The 16,199-nt window shown below is 47.3% G+C and overlaps 1 protein-coding gene across 3 annotated transcripts in view; it reads left to right on the top strand.

Moving 5' to 3' along the window:
• The first annotated feature begins 1,757 nt into the window (after window positions 1-1,757).
• Window positions 1,758-16,199, top strand: part of NKAIN4 (sodium/potassium transporting ATPase interacting 4) — a 52,107-nt gene continuing 37,665 nt past the window's right edge. Inside the window, exon 1 of one of the 3 annotated variants that reach the window (XM_069872171.1) lies at window positions 1,758-2,060. In XM_069872171.1, the coding sequence (XP_069728272.1) occupies window positions 2,007-2,060 (54 nt within the window). In that variant the 5' untranslated portion in view covers window positions 1,758-2,006. The remainder of the gene's footprint in view (window positions 2,061-16,199) is intronic. The other 2 variants (XM_069872170.1, XM_069872169.1) reach the window with 2 other exon arrangements.

Genomic DNA, 16,199 nt, shown 5'->3' with positions numbered 1-16,199 from the left:
TTATGGGAAGCTTTTAGAAGCAGGAGACAGTACAGGAGATGCAGGAAACCTTAAGAAATGGCACAAAGGTCAGGTACAAACTTGCGTTGCTGTAACCCAGCCTTCCACATGCTTTTCCCAGCAGCTTCCAGAGCCCGTGACACACACCAGCCTTACCCCAGCCTGCTTTTGGCACTTGAGCTCCCCTTTTAATTCTGATGTCAGGTTGCCTGACTGTACAGTGCAGAGTGAGACCTCCCTGTGCAGTTTGTAAGGAATGTTTCATCTGCATTCATTAAAAAATAAACTGGTCTTTGTTTCCATTGCCCATGCCACCCCAAAACCATCTTCCTAGGAATACGAACGCTGTCAAGGCTTTTTCAGGCCACTGTTCTCTGGGTGAAGTAAATTGGTTTCTTCTCTAGGTGTTTTCCTTTCGCCTATAATAAAATGTTCTTTATTGTATCTGACTGCATTAATTGATACCCTGGTTATGCACAGTGCACAGGTCAGATAATCAATATACTTACCATTTAAAACCAGTAGGATTTGTGATCAATTCAGAGTCTGTCTCCTAATCTCAGGTATTTGGGTCTTACTTGTTTGTTTGTTCTGTTTATCCCTGTGGCTGATTTGAATAACAATAATGTTGTTATTACAAAGTTTTTAACATTCATAGCGGCTTAGACTAATCCCGATTCCTTGGGGTATAGTCAGGCAATGCTTTCCTCGAGTAAAATGGTAGAACTTCTATCATTTCAGCTACCGCCTCCTTCTCACACCACTGTAAGAAGCAGCTTGGTGTGCTTATTTTAATAGGAACTCTTGGTATGAAGTTGCATCCTGTTCTGGGGACAGAAACAAAACCCTGACTTGCTACAGAGTAAGAAGGAACAGCCTGAGAGTAAGGGAGCAAACTGGAGACTACAAAGAGACGACATTGTCATAGGATGAGTCTCTCCCAAAGCTTCTTATCCTGTTGTGTTGAGCTTAGCAACAAGTCTGTCCCAATCACAGCGTGTGGTGTGTGACTTGCTCCTCAGGTGACCAGAAACGGATAGAGCAGGGAGGGGTGACATGATCCGGTGTCTTCTGGACACTGCTTCTCCTTCTGGAGAGGAGGCAATGCGAAGGACTTGGGCATGTAGAGGAGGTGATTGTGTGCCCATGGATTCACTCTATTTGCAATTGAAGCAGACTGGATTGCTTTTCTACAGGTGCAGGGTATGGTGAGTGGTTGGTAGAGGTCATGTAGAAGTTCTTGGAAGAAGAGAGATGCTCCCCTACATCCTTCTGCTACTGGTCAGCTGCGATTCACTCACAAGCCTGGGTATATGCTTTAAAATACGCACAAATGTGCATTTTAAATAATTCCTTGTCTTATGCCTCTTTCTGAGTTTGTCTTCCACATGCACTCTCAACGAAAAATTTTACAGGAAGAACCATTATATTTTAGGTTAGTTCTAGGCTTCATAATTTTTAGGGTGAGCCTGCCAGCTCACACGGGGAGGAGGGTGATGGGCGTACGTGGAAGGAAGAGTGGAACTCCCGATCCTCATCTCTTCGGATGCCCCATAGGCTCAGTGCCCCATCCACGCAGCTGATACTGCCCAGCACCCCCCTCCGCCCCACCGGGCACCCCCAGTCAGCACCGCGAGGAGAAAAGCATCCCACCACGGGGGAAAAAAGATCAGGGGCTGCTCAGGGGGTGGGGAAGGAGCTGCCTCCGGCTCCTGGCTCAGCCTCCCGGGGAGGGCTCTGGCCGGGAGCATCCCACCAGGGCTGCATCCCACCCCAGTCCCTGCCCGCAGCTGGGACGGAGCGGCCGGCGGGGCATTGCCCTTTTAAGCTGTGGCCCCACTCGCCTCCTCCCCGGCTCCCGGAGGGGCTCCGGCAGCCGCCGCGACCTCCCCCCCTCCCTCCCTCCATCCCTCCCATCCCTTTTTTCCATCCCCTCCCTCCCCGCTCCCGGCAGCTGCGGGTCGGGGCGCGGAGAGCCGGGCTGCCCCTGCCGCTGCTCGGGGACCATGGGATGCTGCACCGGGCGCTGCACCCTCATTTTCCTCTGCACTTTGCAGCTGGTAAGTGGAGGCGATGCGGGGTGCGGGGGGAGGACGGGGGACAACGCGGGGGTCCGGCTCCTCGGGGCCGGGAGGAGGACGCTCGGCTCCCCTAAGGACGATGAAGGCTGCGGTCCCTCCTCAGCCTCTTCTCGGGAGGTGCGGGGATGCCGGGCTGCGCTCCGAGGAGGTTTGGCTCCGCGGGGCAATTTAGTGATGCCTCAAACTCCGAGAAACGCTTAGAGAGGAAGAATAAAAAAGTTCTGCATGCATACATCTGAGTTTATAAAATAGAACTGAACAGAACCGCTCTGCCAAAGGGGTCCCGGCGGGCTCGGCGGGGATGCTGCAAACTAAACCAAACCAAACCGAGCCAAAGCAAAGTTCATTCGTGCCGAAACCCACCGGTACCTTCAGCCTCTTCTATGTCCTCAGCTGCAAGAAAGGGCTCGCCCGCATCCCACCCTGTACGCCCACCCAGGAGGGCTTTGGGCTGGGTTGCAAGGAGTGATGCTCGGATAGATTGTGCTTGTAAATACGGAGAGATGTATTTAGGAATAAACTTCCCGCTGTGCGGAAAGTGTCGTTCCTGGTGGGCACGGGCTCCTTGTCCTCGCGATGTAGAAGATAACGGGATAAACAAAGGTCTGGTTGTTCCCCGAGTGTCTCTGCATCCAGCCGGGATCTGGAGGTCCCCTTCTCGTCAGTAACGACTGGGCTCCAGGGCTCCTCCAGCCTTAAAAAGGAAACGACAGCCTCGATGTGTTTCATTTCATTTACTTCTCCCAAATTTGCTTTGTTTTGGGGCGTTAGAAAGGGCAGGCTCCCTGCCAGCTCTGGGGAACGGTGAGGTGGTGCCAAGGGGCGCGTCGAGTTAAAACTCTTTGTTTTGGAGTTGCTGGCGGTGAGAGCAGAGTGTTTGCTGCCAAGGGGGCACTTTGCTGAAGGTGGGAGAGAAAAACTGGGTGTCTGTTAGTTTTTAAAGGTAAACCATCAGCCTAAAATTGAAGGGGAAAAAGGTGGGAATGCATCCCTGTTAGCGCTGCCCAGCACCGCCGGAAGATGTGGATGGAAGGTTTGACTCATAGTTAAACAAATTCCATAATAGAAGTGGTGGAGTTTTCTTGCACTAAGCTTCTCACTAGGCGTATTGAGCGAGTTGAATAGCTGCGGAGTGTATTTAGTCTCCTGGATTATTTCTTTTGATTTATCACGCGTGATCACAGAATAAAGCAGCTGAACCCTGTATTCCATTAGAAACCGGCAACTCAACACTCACTGTCTCTTAAACCCATCGCGATGTCATCCTGCTTTGAAGCACAAGCTCACACACGCTGGAGAAAATAAAAAGGAATAGGAAAGAGAGAAAGCCTTGAGCTGCCGGTGCTGTTCTTATTTCTGACAAGCGTGGGAGTTTTCTCGTATCCAAGATACAGGGACAAAGAACCCCCAGCATTTTATTTTCCTTAAGACCCTCCTCCCTGAAGAAAAGAATCAGTTTGGCTCATTCTTAAGCAAGTTTGGATGCCTCAGCCATAGCAATTTCCCATGGCGCTTGCTGGGTGAATTGGTAGGGCTGGAAAAATGCGAACTATGGTGAGGGAATTCCTGGAGCCGCCCTCCAATGGGGGTGAGGTCAGGAGATCCTGGATGGTTCGCAGCAAGTGCTTGGGTGAGGGTGAGATCCAGCCTGGTCCTTTTTTAAATTTGATTTGTTATAATTTTGAGCAAACTGCCTGGAAATGGTTACATCACTTCCCCCTCAATGACCTGCAGGACTCGACGCTGCTCAGGGTGGGTTCTGTTAAGGCAGAACGCTGAAGTGATCAGGCCAAGATCATCAATAAATTATAACGACGTGAACTTCCTTTGTTCCTCTCATGTCTCTGCTCTGCTTCATTTGATACTTTGAACCCTTCACAGTCTTCCTTGTATGTTGCTGAGCTCTGTGCCTCCCCACTACCAAAATCCCAGGGGCGAAATCCTGGCTTTTCTATGCTCGGTGGAGGTTTTGCCCCTGACTTAAATGGGGAGAGGATTTCAGCGCTGGGATTTCCACTTCAGTTTTGCAGCATCCTCCAATCTTTCTTTACATGCACTCCTGTTCGTTCCTCAGAGTTTCATTGGGGCTTTTTATAAGTGATGAATGGAAACATAAAACACCCCCCTCCCCCTACGAAAAACCCAGTTAGGAATTTGGGTTGCAGTGCTTTGTAGAGACAGTTTTATTATGAGGTGCAAGTAGTTGGCTGCATGAGGAAGTGTTTGCACACTGCAGTCTAAAGGTTTCCCTGGAAAAAAGGCCAGAAAACAAACATCTTCATCATTGCAGTGTGTGCTCCCACTGAAAAAGTTTGTGATCCAGTTGGAGAGCAGAACAAAGTGCGAATTCAAGGAGCTGCTACACAACACGAATACCAACTAAATCTTCAGCCCCCCACGGGCTGAGAGCTTGTGGCGGAGATAGAGGAGAGCTGTATGCATCTGTCTGAAGAAAATCAGGGCTGACTCCCCAGTGGTTTGCTAATCAAGGGGGGAGGGAAGGCTGTAGTTTGAATAAATAATTTGCCATGTTCCAATTTTAGGTTATTGTTTCCTTGAAACGTCCACATGAAGCTTGTTCTTCATCGATTGGTGCTGCAGGGAGGTTGTGAAAAGGTTCTGGCTCTTCCTCCTCCTGATCCTGGCGTGTGTCACTGTCCCTAATCCTTCCCTTCTCCACGATCTACTCGTCTTCAGCAGAATTTTAGATGAACATGGGCACAGGTCAAGGCCACCCTGCAGATGGGTTTATTCTCAGCCACAGCACAGAGGAAGACCATCAGCAAGGGGATGGGGTGCCCAGAGTTTGTGCATCCTGAGGGTGTTGTCACCTCCCAGCACTTTCTTTACCCTGAACACTTCTACCATTCAGGCACTGATGTTACCTACAGCATCTTGACAGCCTTTGCTCATCTCTCCCAGCTCTCAGGTTAAGGAACACGAGCAAAACTTAAATGAGGCATAGGCTTTCCCCAGGGAAAAATCAGAACTTCTAGGAAAGCCTCTGCAAAAGGCTAAGAAATGTCCCTAGAAGAAATTAGGGTTGAAAACAGCTTGTCAAGGGCAGGATTTCCACACCTGAGTGGTAAGACAGAGACTGTCGCACACAGCAGGACTATGGACTGGGTGCATCACGGTGAGAAACCACAAGCGAGGGCTGGATGTCAGGCAGGGAGATATTAGAAAGTCATTGATTTGCTTCTTTCCTCTTTGCCAGCGTGAGATTGCAGCCAAACGGTGTATTTTCTGGAGCAGTGAGTGATCGTGTGCTGAAGGCACGATGTGAATTTATTTCCACCAAGCATGGAAAAATTCCCTCCCTCCCCATGCCCTGTCCCTATAAATCAAACAACTGTAGTTTCTTTACATTCTGTCCGAGGACTGAGAGCTCAGATGCCAAGAAAAGCCTGGAGACAATTTTACAGATATGTTATAAATCCCCCTAGAATAAGAGCTTCTAATGGAAAAAGTGACTAATACTTCCAATGAGCACAGAACAAGGCGCCCTGGGATGGGACTGCATATTGAGACTAATCAAAAGTAACTATATACATTTATTTATTTATTTCCTCATGCTCTCTTTCTCCCTCACTGCCTTCTTAGCGATGCCCTTTTAATCTCTTACAGAAGGGGGTGATCGGTTCTGGAAACTATTTGAAAGCAGCACAGATTCTTCTCTACCGTCTCTTGTAACTGAAGCGATCCTGTCGGTTTGATTGAGTTATAAAGGGATGAAGTTGCACGCAGGGGGTGAGGGGCCAAGGAGAACGTGGCAGGCGGGTAGGTGGGATTGCAAGGCAAGTCGAGCAAGGGAAAAACAAAAGCATGATTTAGAATAGGTGGGTTTGATTGGATCAGAACACGTGGACTGTAAGAGGGAGGGTGGTGGAGCATCTTCCTACCCAAGGTAAGGAGCAAGCCAGATTGCAGCATCTGCACTTTGGGGGTTGTGGAAATGCCTTTCTTAGCTTTCTCCTCTTCGCCCCTGGGAGTTTTTTAACTGAGGGCAGTGTGAGGATGGAAGAACCTGTCTCTCCCTTCCTCTGCCGCTGTCTCCGGAGCTGGGGCAGTTTGATGCATCTCTTTAGGGAGGTCTGAGCGCACACGGCTGTGGTTCAGCTGAGCACAAGGCGCTCAAGGCAAGAGCAGGTGCAAAGGGAAGCTCTGTGTCCCTCTGCTCATCACGCTGCTCAGGACCCCTCCAAATTTCCCTTGTGCTCTCCCCAGCTGTTTATCTCTTCCATGGTTCATGCTTAAATTATAATCCTTGTAGGGATAGGACTATATTTCATGTTCACGCACAGCACCTAGCACTGTGGTGGCTCAAACTTTTCCTGAAGACCTTGAACAATACTTCAGGCTAAATAATAACATGAGCCTAAAGACTACGTTTGACAGATGCTGTCTTCTCCGTGTCTGCTCCAGACAAAGGAAAATTAAAGCTGTGCCAATAATAGAGCTCGTCAGCATTTTCCACTGAAGCTGACTTTCAGTAGAAACCTGGGGATTTGACTAAATGAATATTTTCATGAGAAGTATCTGCTTTCCAGAGACAATTCTGAGTTTTTCTCCTGAGTTTTGGCCAGAATATTTTGGACAAAAATCAAAAATGTGCTGGCAAATGTTTGCTGTGCTGGCAAACATTTTTAATTTTGGAGTTGTGGAGCTTTTCTTACAAAAAGTTGAATTTTTGCATGAGATTTCTCTTACTTTTCTTCCTTTTCCTGAGCAGCTGGAGTCGGTACTGCTGCAGCACAGTGGGCTAAGTCAAAAAGCTTCTGAGAAGCACAAGAGAAGGGGGGCATGGGTGTGTGTTTCAGACATGCCCTGTTGCAGATTGTGCCTTGCCCTGCAGCCCACATCCGTGTTTCTCATCGCGGTGGTGGAGACAGCAAGTGACTCACAGGAACCGCGTTTCTTTGTGACCCCTAACCAAACCCACCCAGCGCTTCCAGACCAGGAATGCAATTTGGCCAAGTCCAAGCCAAGCAGCAGCTGAGGGTAGGGTGGTATTGAAGTCAACTCTTCCTCGTGGAGAACTAAGGCTTTATTTCGGCTGACACAGGATGTTTGCCTGACCGCTCTCTGATTTCTCCTGGCCACTCTCTGCTCCTTTGCCTTCCCCTTTTTCCTCTCTCAGAGCACCAGGGCCATGCAAGAAGAGGTGGAGACAGTCTTCCCCTGATGGGGAACCTCTCCCCTGGCTGGTGTGGGGTTAAGGGCGTGCGGTGCCTTCCAGCTCCGAGCTGACGTTGCTGTATTGTGTGCTAATAATATACGGAAACTCAGATCATTCTGGCTGGGGTGTAAAATGGAGCTCTTCCAAGAATCTGCTCGGGGGCCCTCAACTCTTGGAGAATTAACTGGATAACAAAGGCCAGATTGTGATCGCTTTTCCTCCAGGAAAACCCTGGAATAGCCCATTGCTTTTTGAGCACTTAAGAAAATGCATACGATCCAGTGAGCAGTGAGTGCCCCAGCTGTAGCTTTCCCTTCCCATTAACAAAACATTGGGTTTGAGGTCAGTAGAGCTAAACCTTTCTTTCTTAGTAGAAACAACACCAGAGATAATTTGTGGTTTAATGTCCTTAAGCTTGCAGGATTCCCTTTGTCCCCTCTTCTCCTAGGCTGCAGTAGAAGTGAGGAGTGCACCTAACTGTGTCCTTGAGTTTGGAAGGAAGAGAGTTTTCAACAAAGTGGAAACTTTTCTCTCAAAAGTAGCTGAATCTTCTCTCATTCCCTGTCTCCAGAGCACAAGGAGGGGGGAAAAAGGACATTTCTGGCCAAAAAACAGGAAAATATTTTGGCATTTAGCAATGTTTGCTGAAAATGATGGGGGGCTTTATTGTGCCAAACCCCAAATATTTTGAACTTTTCAGAAGTGTTTTCAAACTTCCATAAAAAAAAATTGAAAATTCTCACTAAAAAGAAGTTGGTTGATGGATTTATTTTTTTCCCTTTGGAGTTGTGCACACTGGAAGTTTTCATCTTCCAACTATTTCTGATGTCACTGTGTCTCCCCCAACTCGTGTTGGGGCTTACGGGGGGAAGCCCTCAAGAGAAAGCACAGGCTTGGGCGTTGCTGCAGGGTAGTGCCTTGCTGAGTTGACTCATTATCGACTCATAGGCCAATGGGCTTTGATATTTTTGTGGTAGAAGGAAACTCACTGGAGAAACGCCCTGCAGAATTGCCAAGCCGAGATATTTCATAATCATTCCAGAATCATAGTATTACTGAAATCATGACATGAGATTTCAAAAGAGGAATAAATGGCTCCTGCTTCACTTGCTCATGGATTCTGATAAGCATCCAAATCTTACTCCATCTTCTTCTTGCCGGGAATAACAGAGATTACAAAAGCAAGAATTAGTGGTAGTGAAAAGTAGGGAATCAGTAGTAGTAGAGTAATAATAAGAAAGTAGGTGGTAGTGATGGGGATGAGGTTGGGGTTTCAATAAAAGTGCTTCTTCTCGCTAGAGTATTGGATCTGTGTTTCACATTGAACTCAGAAAAGTCAATGGTGATGTTGCTCTGGCTTCTCCCGGGGTTAGCTGAGCCCTAGGCCAACATCTGAAAGTCCTTGGGAAGTAGAGAACAGAAGTGTTCTTTTGCTTTATGTTCTGAGGCTTCACAGGCTGAAGAGGAACAAGCGGCAGTTCTCTGCTGGGGCAAGATCGATAGAGCCTCCCCTGTCTCTGCTGTAGCTCCTGAACATCAACTGTCTTTTCCAGGGAATGCTTTTTGGTCTCATTTCCACAAGGACTTAATTGCCATTTTCCTGGTGTCTGTGGCTTGTTCTCAGCCCAGCTGCTTCTGTGTCAGGATATTAGACACAAATATGTTGTTTATCAGGGAAGCGCACATCCCAGATTTTCTCTCAAAGGTGAGGATTTGTGGAAATTAGGAGAGCAGCTTTTCTGATCCCCCTTCTCCTTTCGTTGTGAATGTTGTTTGGGTGAATCTAGGTTTGGTAATTGAGGTGTCACACTCCCTGACGCCTTTCGGCTGAAAGGATGATGGTGTGGAAGCGGTGACCTCCGCTGCCATCTGCCACTGCTTAATGAAAATATACTGTGGGAATCAAGGCAACAGCTTGTCTTCATCACCTGCTTGGAGAAGGCAGACATCAGGAGTCGTTGTGCCAGCTTCATTTGCCACCTTTCAGGGACCGGTCAGCCCTGTAGACAGCATCCCACCTGCTCTCCTGGCTCTCCTGCCAGCAAAATATCTGCTTGCTTCCCCTTTTTATTTTTTATCTCCATTTTTTTTCATGCAATGCTCAAAATTCTAGAAAACCAGGACCACCATCATATTTTTTCTACACCAATGGAGCAAGCGCACAGGTGTCCACCCACATCCTGGTTTTTAGAAGTGTGGGAACACAAGTTGCCACCCCATTAAGGCACCTGGTGGTTCTGCTGCACAGTGATGAGGTGGGAGGACTGATTGAGTGTGAGAGATCCAACCTCTGTGCCCTTTTGGCACTTGAGGCAACCACGCGTACTTGCTGCTCATTGCACTGATCTCAGTGGAGACAAGACAGTAGCCGAGGATCCCCCTGATGAGATCTTTGGAGATGGGGTGCCTGGAGTGGCATGCACTAGGCTTCTCATCCCAGCTCGCTCCATCCTACACCCTTGCAGAGCTGCCCGTGGGCTTGGTCTCCCAGGTCTAGGAGGGCATTGCTCTGCAACAGGACCTCTCTACTCAGCACAGTTCTCCTGGTTTCTTTCCCTGTGTTGTTGTGCCATCCCCAACAGACCTGGGACATCACTGACCTAAGGAACAGGCTCTCTCCTTCATTTCTGAGCACTTGAGCAACCAGTCACCTGGTCAACGATATGAAAGAACAACAATTTACTATTACTGAGGATAGTTGGGTTGCATTTCTCCTCAAGAGCTAATGAAGACAATGAAAAATTAATCCTGGTGCTCAGATGAATATACACTAACAGCGAGTATACAAAGCCTGGAAGAAGCCTCCTGTGACCCTTCTCTGTGGAACAGGAACCTGTCCTGTGTCTGTGGTGACTTTGACAACAGCCTTGGACCCATTAAAGCATCTGGTGCTGAATGATTTTTCCTAAGTGCTGTTCTCTGGAGATAGTTCATCTGTAAGCACCGTTTCATCTGAACAGGGAAGGTGAGATAGAGGACACTAAAGAAGAGGATGGAGCATTTTATTACCCACACCTAACTTACAAAATATTGAGTGTAACTTGCATGGAGTGCTCTGTATGGTGTGTTCATCCATCACAGATAAACACCTTGCCACAATTAACAGCTTGGCACTGTCTCTTTTCAGCCCCACCTGAAAATTACCTCTCTAGTAACCAGAGCTCAGTCTCAGTACCAGGATGTTTTACCTCCCTGGAGATCAGGAGGATTCTCAATCCTGGCTTTACTCAGGTTTGTTTTGTATTTGGGAGGGCTGGACATTATTTCTATAGTGCTACACTAAGAACATAGCCCTGCATGTTAGAAATGGCTTTATTGTGTTGGGAGTATATTGGGTTTTTCTCTAAGTTGTACAAAACTTTTCTCCGACTTGAAGCTCAGCAGATAGATGGTCTTCTTGTGGAGGGCGTGTGGCAGCATCTTTCCTTAGTATTACTGCTATGATCCAGATACTTAGGAGTGCCTAACTCCATGCTATGGGGCTTGGCAGTGTCCTTTCCTCGTTTCAGAGATGCTGGACCCTTGATACTCTACTAAGAGGGAAATAGTCTCATTTTGATGGAAGCACCATGTCCAAATGCTCCAATAACCACGACGTAGTCATGGGTATTAAAAAAAGCTTTTCTGCTTCTCTGAGAAGGAATTATGGAGTGAAGCTGAGTGGAGAAAAGCTCCTCTTAAATCAAAGATCCTCCCTCAGCAGGATGCAATGGAGCTGGCCTGGCCTGACTGTCTTTGACCTTAATTTATAAGCCTTGAAAGCAGTAGGGACCACAGGTATGTCTTTATCAGACAACAATTCCACAGAGACAAGGCCTAGATCCATAGACTATTAAACCCTGTGGAGGATGACCAAGACCTGAGTCCTCAGACTTGGGTGAACTATGGCACTTCTCCAGAACCCAAAACACCTTTGAGGTTTTGGACCCAACCCCTCTTGTTTAGCTGCAGCACAGAAGAGCTTCTCCTGCAGCTCTTCCCTGGAGGATGATGAAGAGAACATCCAAATCTCTGGCCAGATTTGAAGACTCTATGCTTGCACAGACTACTGGCTACTTAGCCAAATAAAACCCAGTTCCTAATTTCCCATGGCTACTTGTAATCCGTTAACGGCCGATTTCCATGTGTGAGATGAGAATGGTCTCTGACAGGCGGCTGGCATCCCTGGCGCCAGCAGACAACGCGCTTTTTGTGATATCATTGTGGGAAAGGCACTACACCTGCTTATATCGTATATGTACAGTATTAGGGGAGAAATCTGATTATCCTAATTACTCAGAAATGCTAAATATGTGCAGAATACAGTCTGGCTAATTAGCCTGGCTGTTCAGCAGGGAGGAGAAAGGGTGTTGGGAGAAGCGTAACGGGAGTTTGCAGACTGTTATGTGTCCTTTGCTTTCTGAGCATGTGGAGAAAAGTGAGCATGGGGGTTTGGAGGTGGGATTGTGAGCCTTAAAACAAATTACAAAGCTGGGAAAAGGCAATTTCCTCTCAAATGTCTGCCACTTTTTAGGATTCTGGATCTTCAAGTTTCTCATCTTATTATTCTGAGAGGAGACATTTGAGGCAAGGACGGGGCTGCCTCGCTGTACAAGCAGCTGGTGAGAACCCCTGCATGATACCTTCTCAGAGGTATCTATTCTGCGTGCTCTTTATCCTGCCACTGTGCTGACACAGGCAGATTCTCAAATGCTCTCAAGAAGCCTGAAGAGACTGTGATGGTAGTTGGTTCTGTGAATGGTGCTGCTTCGTTTGCATTTAATGCACTCATTTCCATCACTGAAGTTCATGTTAGAAGAGGTCTCCTGGTCCAAAAGCTGACTTCTTTTCCCGTGAGATGCAGAGGAAGTCAGGCAGATTCTAGGCAGGGTGGAGGGTGATTCATGCTGAGTACTTCTCAAGGTATTAGATCACCAGGTGCCTCAATACAGAGAACTGGGCTGAGTCCTCCAGCTCCATGCTGGACATACACCCACCAAGCAAACTATGACACCGTAGAGGAGGGCAGCAGGATCCACACCAGTGTGAGGTCAGGACAGTGGGCATGCACAGCTCGGTGTGTTCTTGGGTCCTACAGTCTGCACAAATCTCTGACATCAGACCAGAGCCCAAACCCAGTTCTTCTGGATGTAATCGGTGCACACTCATCCACTGCTCCTCAGAGCCATCCTTCCTCATGTCTTTAAATAACCCTGCATGGCTTTTATTCTTGACCTAGCCAGAGACTAATGTCTACATCAGGCTTTTCTGTGAAGGTTAACCTTCCTGCCTCTGAATCGCTGTGCTCAGGATCAACATTAGCTTGGAAGTTAGCTATGAGACGCTACATAAGTGTTCAGGCTTCCAAAGCTGCCACCAAAGCAGCTTAAAACTGAGTTGTGTGACAGCCTGAAAGAATAGATAGGGTGATAGAAAAACTCTACCATGGCTTCAGACAATAAAGACTCTGTCTCCCTTCTGATGAATAATGGCTCTTTGTTTTATTCCTTAGATGACAGGGCTGCTAGTACTGCTGAGAACTATTCCAGTGCTAAATATATGGCTGTGTAATAAAGACTCTGCAATCTATGAACTGGGACTGAATGGATACTTGAGTGAATCATTTAAAGTACGATGAATTTCTGAAGCAGCTCGTAGTGACAGGAGGTGGAGGGCAGTAAACTCCTTTGCAGATCGCTCAGCCAAAGGATGCTTTCTTTGCATGAGATGTAACCCAGGGTTCGCGGCTGCCAAGTTTTTCCTGGTGGTGGCTTCCACGGCCACATAAAGTTTCTTGCTCAGAGTTTGAGACACTAACTGGCAAACAAAGGGCATTTCAGATGGAGCTGCAGTGTTTGGTGGTGAGATGTTGTAGAGATTTTCTAGCAGAGATCCTGGAAATCCAGTTCTGGCAGACACAGTGGGAATGCAGCAGTAGGTTGCTTGATCAACTATAAACCAAGGCTGAGAGCTCAGTGGGGTTTTGCTGGACCCCACCACAAATAGTTGTAGGCTGGAGCCTGCAATGATGAGGAGGTAATTGCTGCTTCTTCTGGCTGCACTGTTGTCATGCTAGTGGAAGAAGAGATGCACAGATATTGTTACCACTGTTCTGGCTTTCACCTCAGAATTTTACCAGATTAAGCTTCCTAGGGTAGATTTAGACTGAATACAAGGAAGAAATTGTTTACAATGAGGGTGGTGAGGCACTGGTGCAGGTTGCCCAAGGAGGTGACAGAGGCATCATCCCAGGAAATGTTCAAGGTCTGGTTGGATGGGGCTCTGAGCAACCTGATTGAGTTAGAGGTGTCCCTACTCACTGCAGGGGGTTGGGCTGAGTGACCTGTAAAGGTCCCTTCCAACTCAAAGCATTTTGTGATTCCATGAAATTACTTAATGTAGTGGCAAGGATTTCCACAATGTAGGTTAACACTTTTCTATTTTAGCTAATCCTTGCAGACAGACCTGCAAGCAAGAAGAACAAAAGACTTGAAAAAAGCTGGTTGGAAAGTTTGGGGTTGGGAGAAGCAAAAGGCATCATCTTTCCAAGGATGAGGAGTTGTCTTGCACCTCAAAGGGGAGTGATAACAGCAGAAGGGAGGTAGGGCCGTGCGTGGATGAAGCTTTGGTTACACGTGCTAAAAGAGGACAAGTCTTTGTCCCCTTTCATGGCCAGAGGAGACACAAGAGTTCATGAGTGCCCCACGTCTGAGCTGCCTGGTGGTTTGGGGTTCAGTCCCTGCAAGATCACCCAGCTCTTGCACCACAGAGTCATGACAGCTAAATATTTGTTGCAATTGAATTTTGTTCCCCAGAGCTGCCGAAGTGGCACCTATTGACCAACTTCTAGTTTAAAAGAGGGGAGGAAGAGGGAAAAAAAAGAGAGTGGGGGAAAAAAGTAATTCAGCTTTACTGTTGAATAAACCATGAACCATTGAGGAGCTGTGAGTTAGCAGGGGAGGGGTAGGGGCAGCGTAGAAATGAAGGGGACACAAACGTCATGTGAAAAATGAAGCGCAGGAGGAGCCTGGCCATTGTGCGGTACTCTTGGAAATTTAATTGGAGAGTCGGTTGGTGGGAGGCCAAAAGATGTCTACAATGAGAGGGAGACAGTCGACTGGACTGAAAATGCAAACAAATTGGGTAGCACAACAGAAGAGATAAATTATGCTCATAAAATAAACAATGGCTGAGTGACACTGGATAAGCAGTTACATATAATAACACCACTGTTTGTCTCAGTCACCCTAATTGGGAGGCTGGGCAGCATCCGATGAAAACTCTGCATTGCACATTTTCCCTTTATAATGAGGAAGGTTTTCCCTCCCCCCTTGAAAGCTTCATCCCAGTCCCATTTAGCAGCAAACTGAAAAGCCTGGTTTCATTCCACTTTCCCACAGCAAACTCATCCTGGCAGGAGCTGCATTAAGGAGGACAAGTAGAAAATGATAATGAATTGAGGACTTGCTCTTATTTCACCTTGTGACAAATCTATCCAGTGGGTGACTCAGGGAGGGTGATAAGAGCATGGACTGGGCTGCCACTTTCCTTTTGACGTTTGGTCATGTGGAAAATAACCCCATTCTAGCCCTCGCTCAAAAGAGCTTTCCTTTAAAAGTGATGCTTTTTAAAAGGTACTGAATCCTTATTTACACTGTTGGAAAGCCAGCAGCTCACCTCCATCAAAGTGAACGTCATGGGCTTCATTTCATCATCAACCTGGACTGAAGAGTGAAAAACAAAGGGGATGCTGCTCAAAAAGTGATATGGTCACAGAATCACAGAATCACAGAATAACCAGGTTGGAAGAGACCCACCGGATCATCGAGTCCAACCGTTCCCATCAAATACTAACTGGGTAGCTGAACAGACATACAGCGCACAGATGTCGATGCCATTCACAGAAGCAGGAGAAGTTGTTAAACCTTAGGGTTATTTTTTTAGCATGGTACTGTATTGCTAATAAATCCCTGATGAGAACCTTTTGTTTCATTGAACTCCTCTGAAGTATAACAGGAAAACACAGTGGTGCAGGGAATGGTGAGCATAAGAAAAATATGGGCTTAGTGACTTCTACCATGGCTCATTTGCATGCATTAAACCCAAAACTCTCTGCCTGAAGTGCATATTTCCAGTGCTCAGTCTAGTTTGCACTTTTACTCTTTAGTGACTACTCAGAGCAGATGGTACTTCCCAAGGTGTTTTATCAACCTAGGTTTAGCCTCAAATGTGTGTCTAAACTTCTCCATCCTAAGTACTTACTTAGGTTTAACCAGTTTGAGCATTACATGTATCTCTATTTTCTTGCTCTTATTGATTTAAGAAAAATAGAGTTGGATCTCTGCTTCCCAGCCTGTAATGCTCTTGGGGAGATTGCAGTTAAGGAAGGAACAGGAGAGGTGGTCAGCCTTCCTCGCCTCTGAGAGCAGCAGGTACCTCTCTGATGGGGCTGTGCTGAGGGTACCGGTGACTCCTGGGACGTGGATGGCAGCTCAGAAGTCATAGAATAGTTTGGATTGGAAGGGACCTTAAAGCCCATCCAGTGCCATGGGCAGGGACACCTCCCACTGGATCAGGGGCTCAAAGTCCCATCCAACCTGGCCTTGAACATCTCCAGGGCTGGAGCAGTCATGACTTCTTTGGGCAACCTGGGCCAGGGCCTCCCCACCTTCATAGTTACACAGAACTTTCTGATATCTCATCTCAATCTCCCCTCTTTTAGCTTAAAACCATTCCACTTCGTCCTATCCCTGCGCTCCCTGAAGGCAATAGTGATTGATTCATTTTCTGGCCACATGGTAGAAGGGAAGTTGTGGGGATTGTGGCTATTGGAAGATTGCTGCAACGCCCCCAAAGCCTCTGACAGTCCTTATATGTAACAAAATAGTCGTTTTCCTGTTTGTTCCAATTTAAAATCCGCCCTGTCAAAAGCGTTTTACTGGAACCAGAAGCTGGACCAC

This window comes from Phaenicophaeus curvirostris, chromosome 18, assembly GCF_032191515.1.
Source record: "Phaenicophaeus curvirostris isolate KB17595 chromosome 18, BPBGC_Pcur_1.0, whole genome shotgun sequence".
Classification (NCBI taxonomy): domain Eukaryota; kingdom Metazoa; phylum Chordata; class Aves; order Cuculiformes; family Cuculidae; genus Phaenicophaeus; species Phaenicophaeus curvirostris.
The sequence above is the reverse complement of the archived record's forward strand: the minus strand, read 5'-3'. Positions and strand labels throughout refer to the sequence as shown.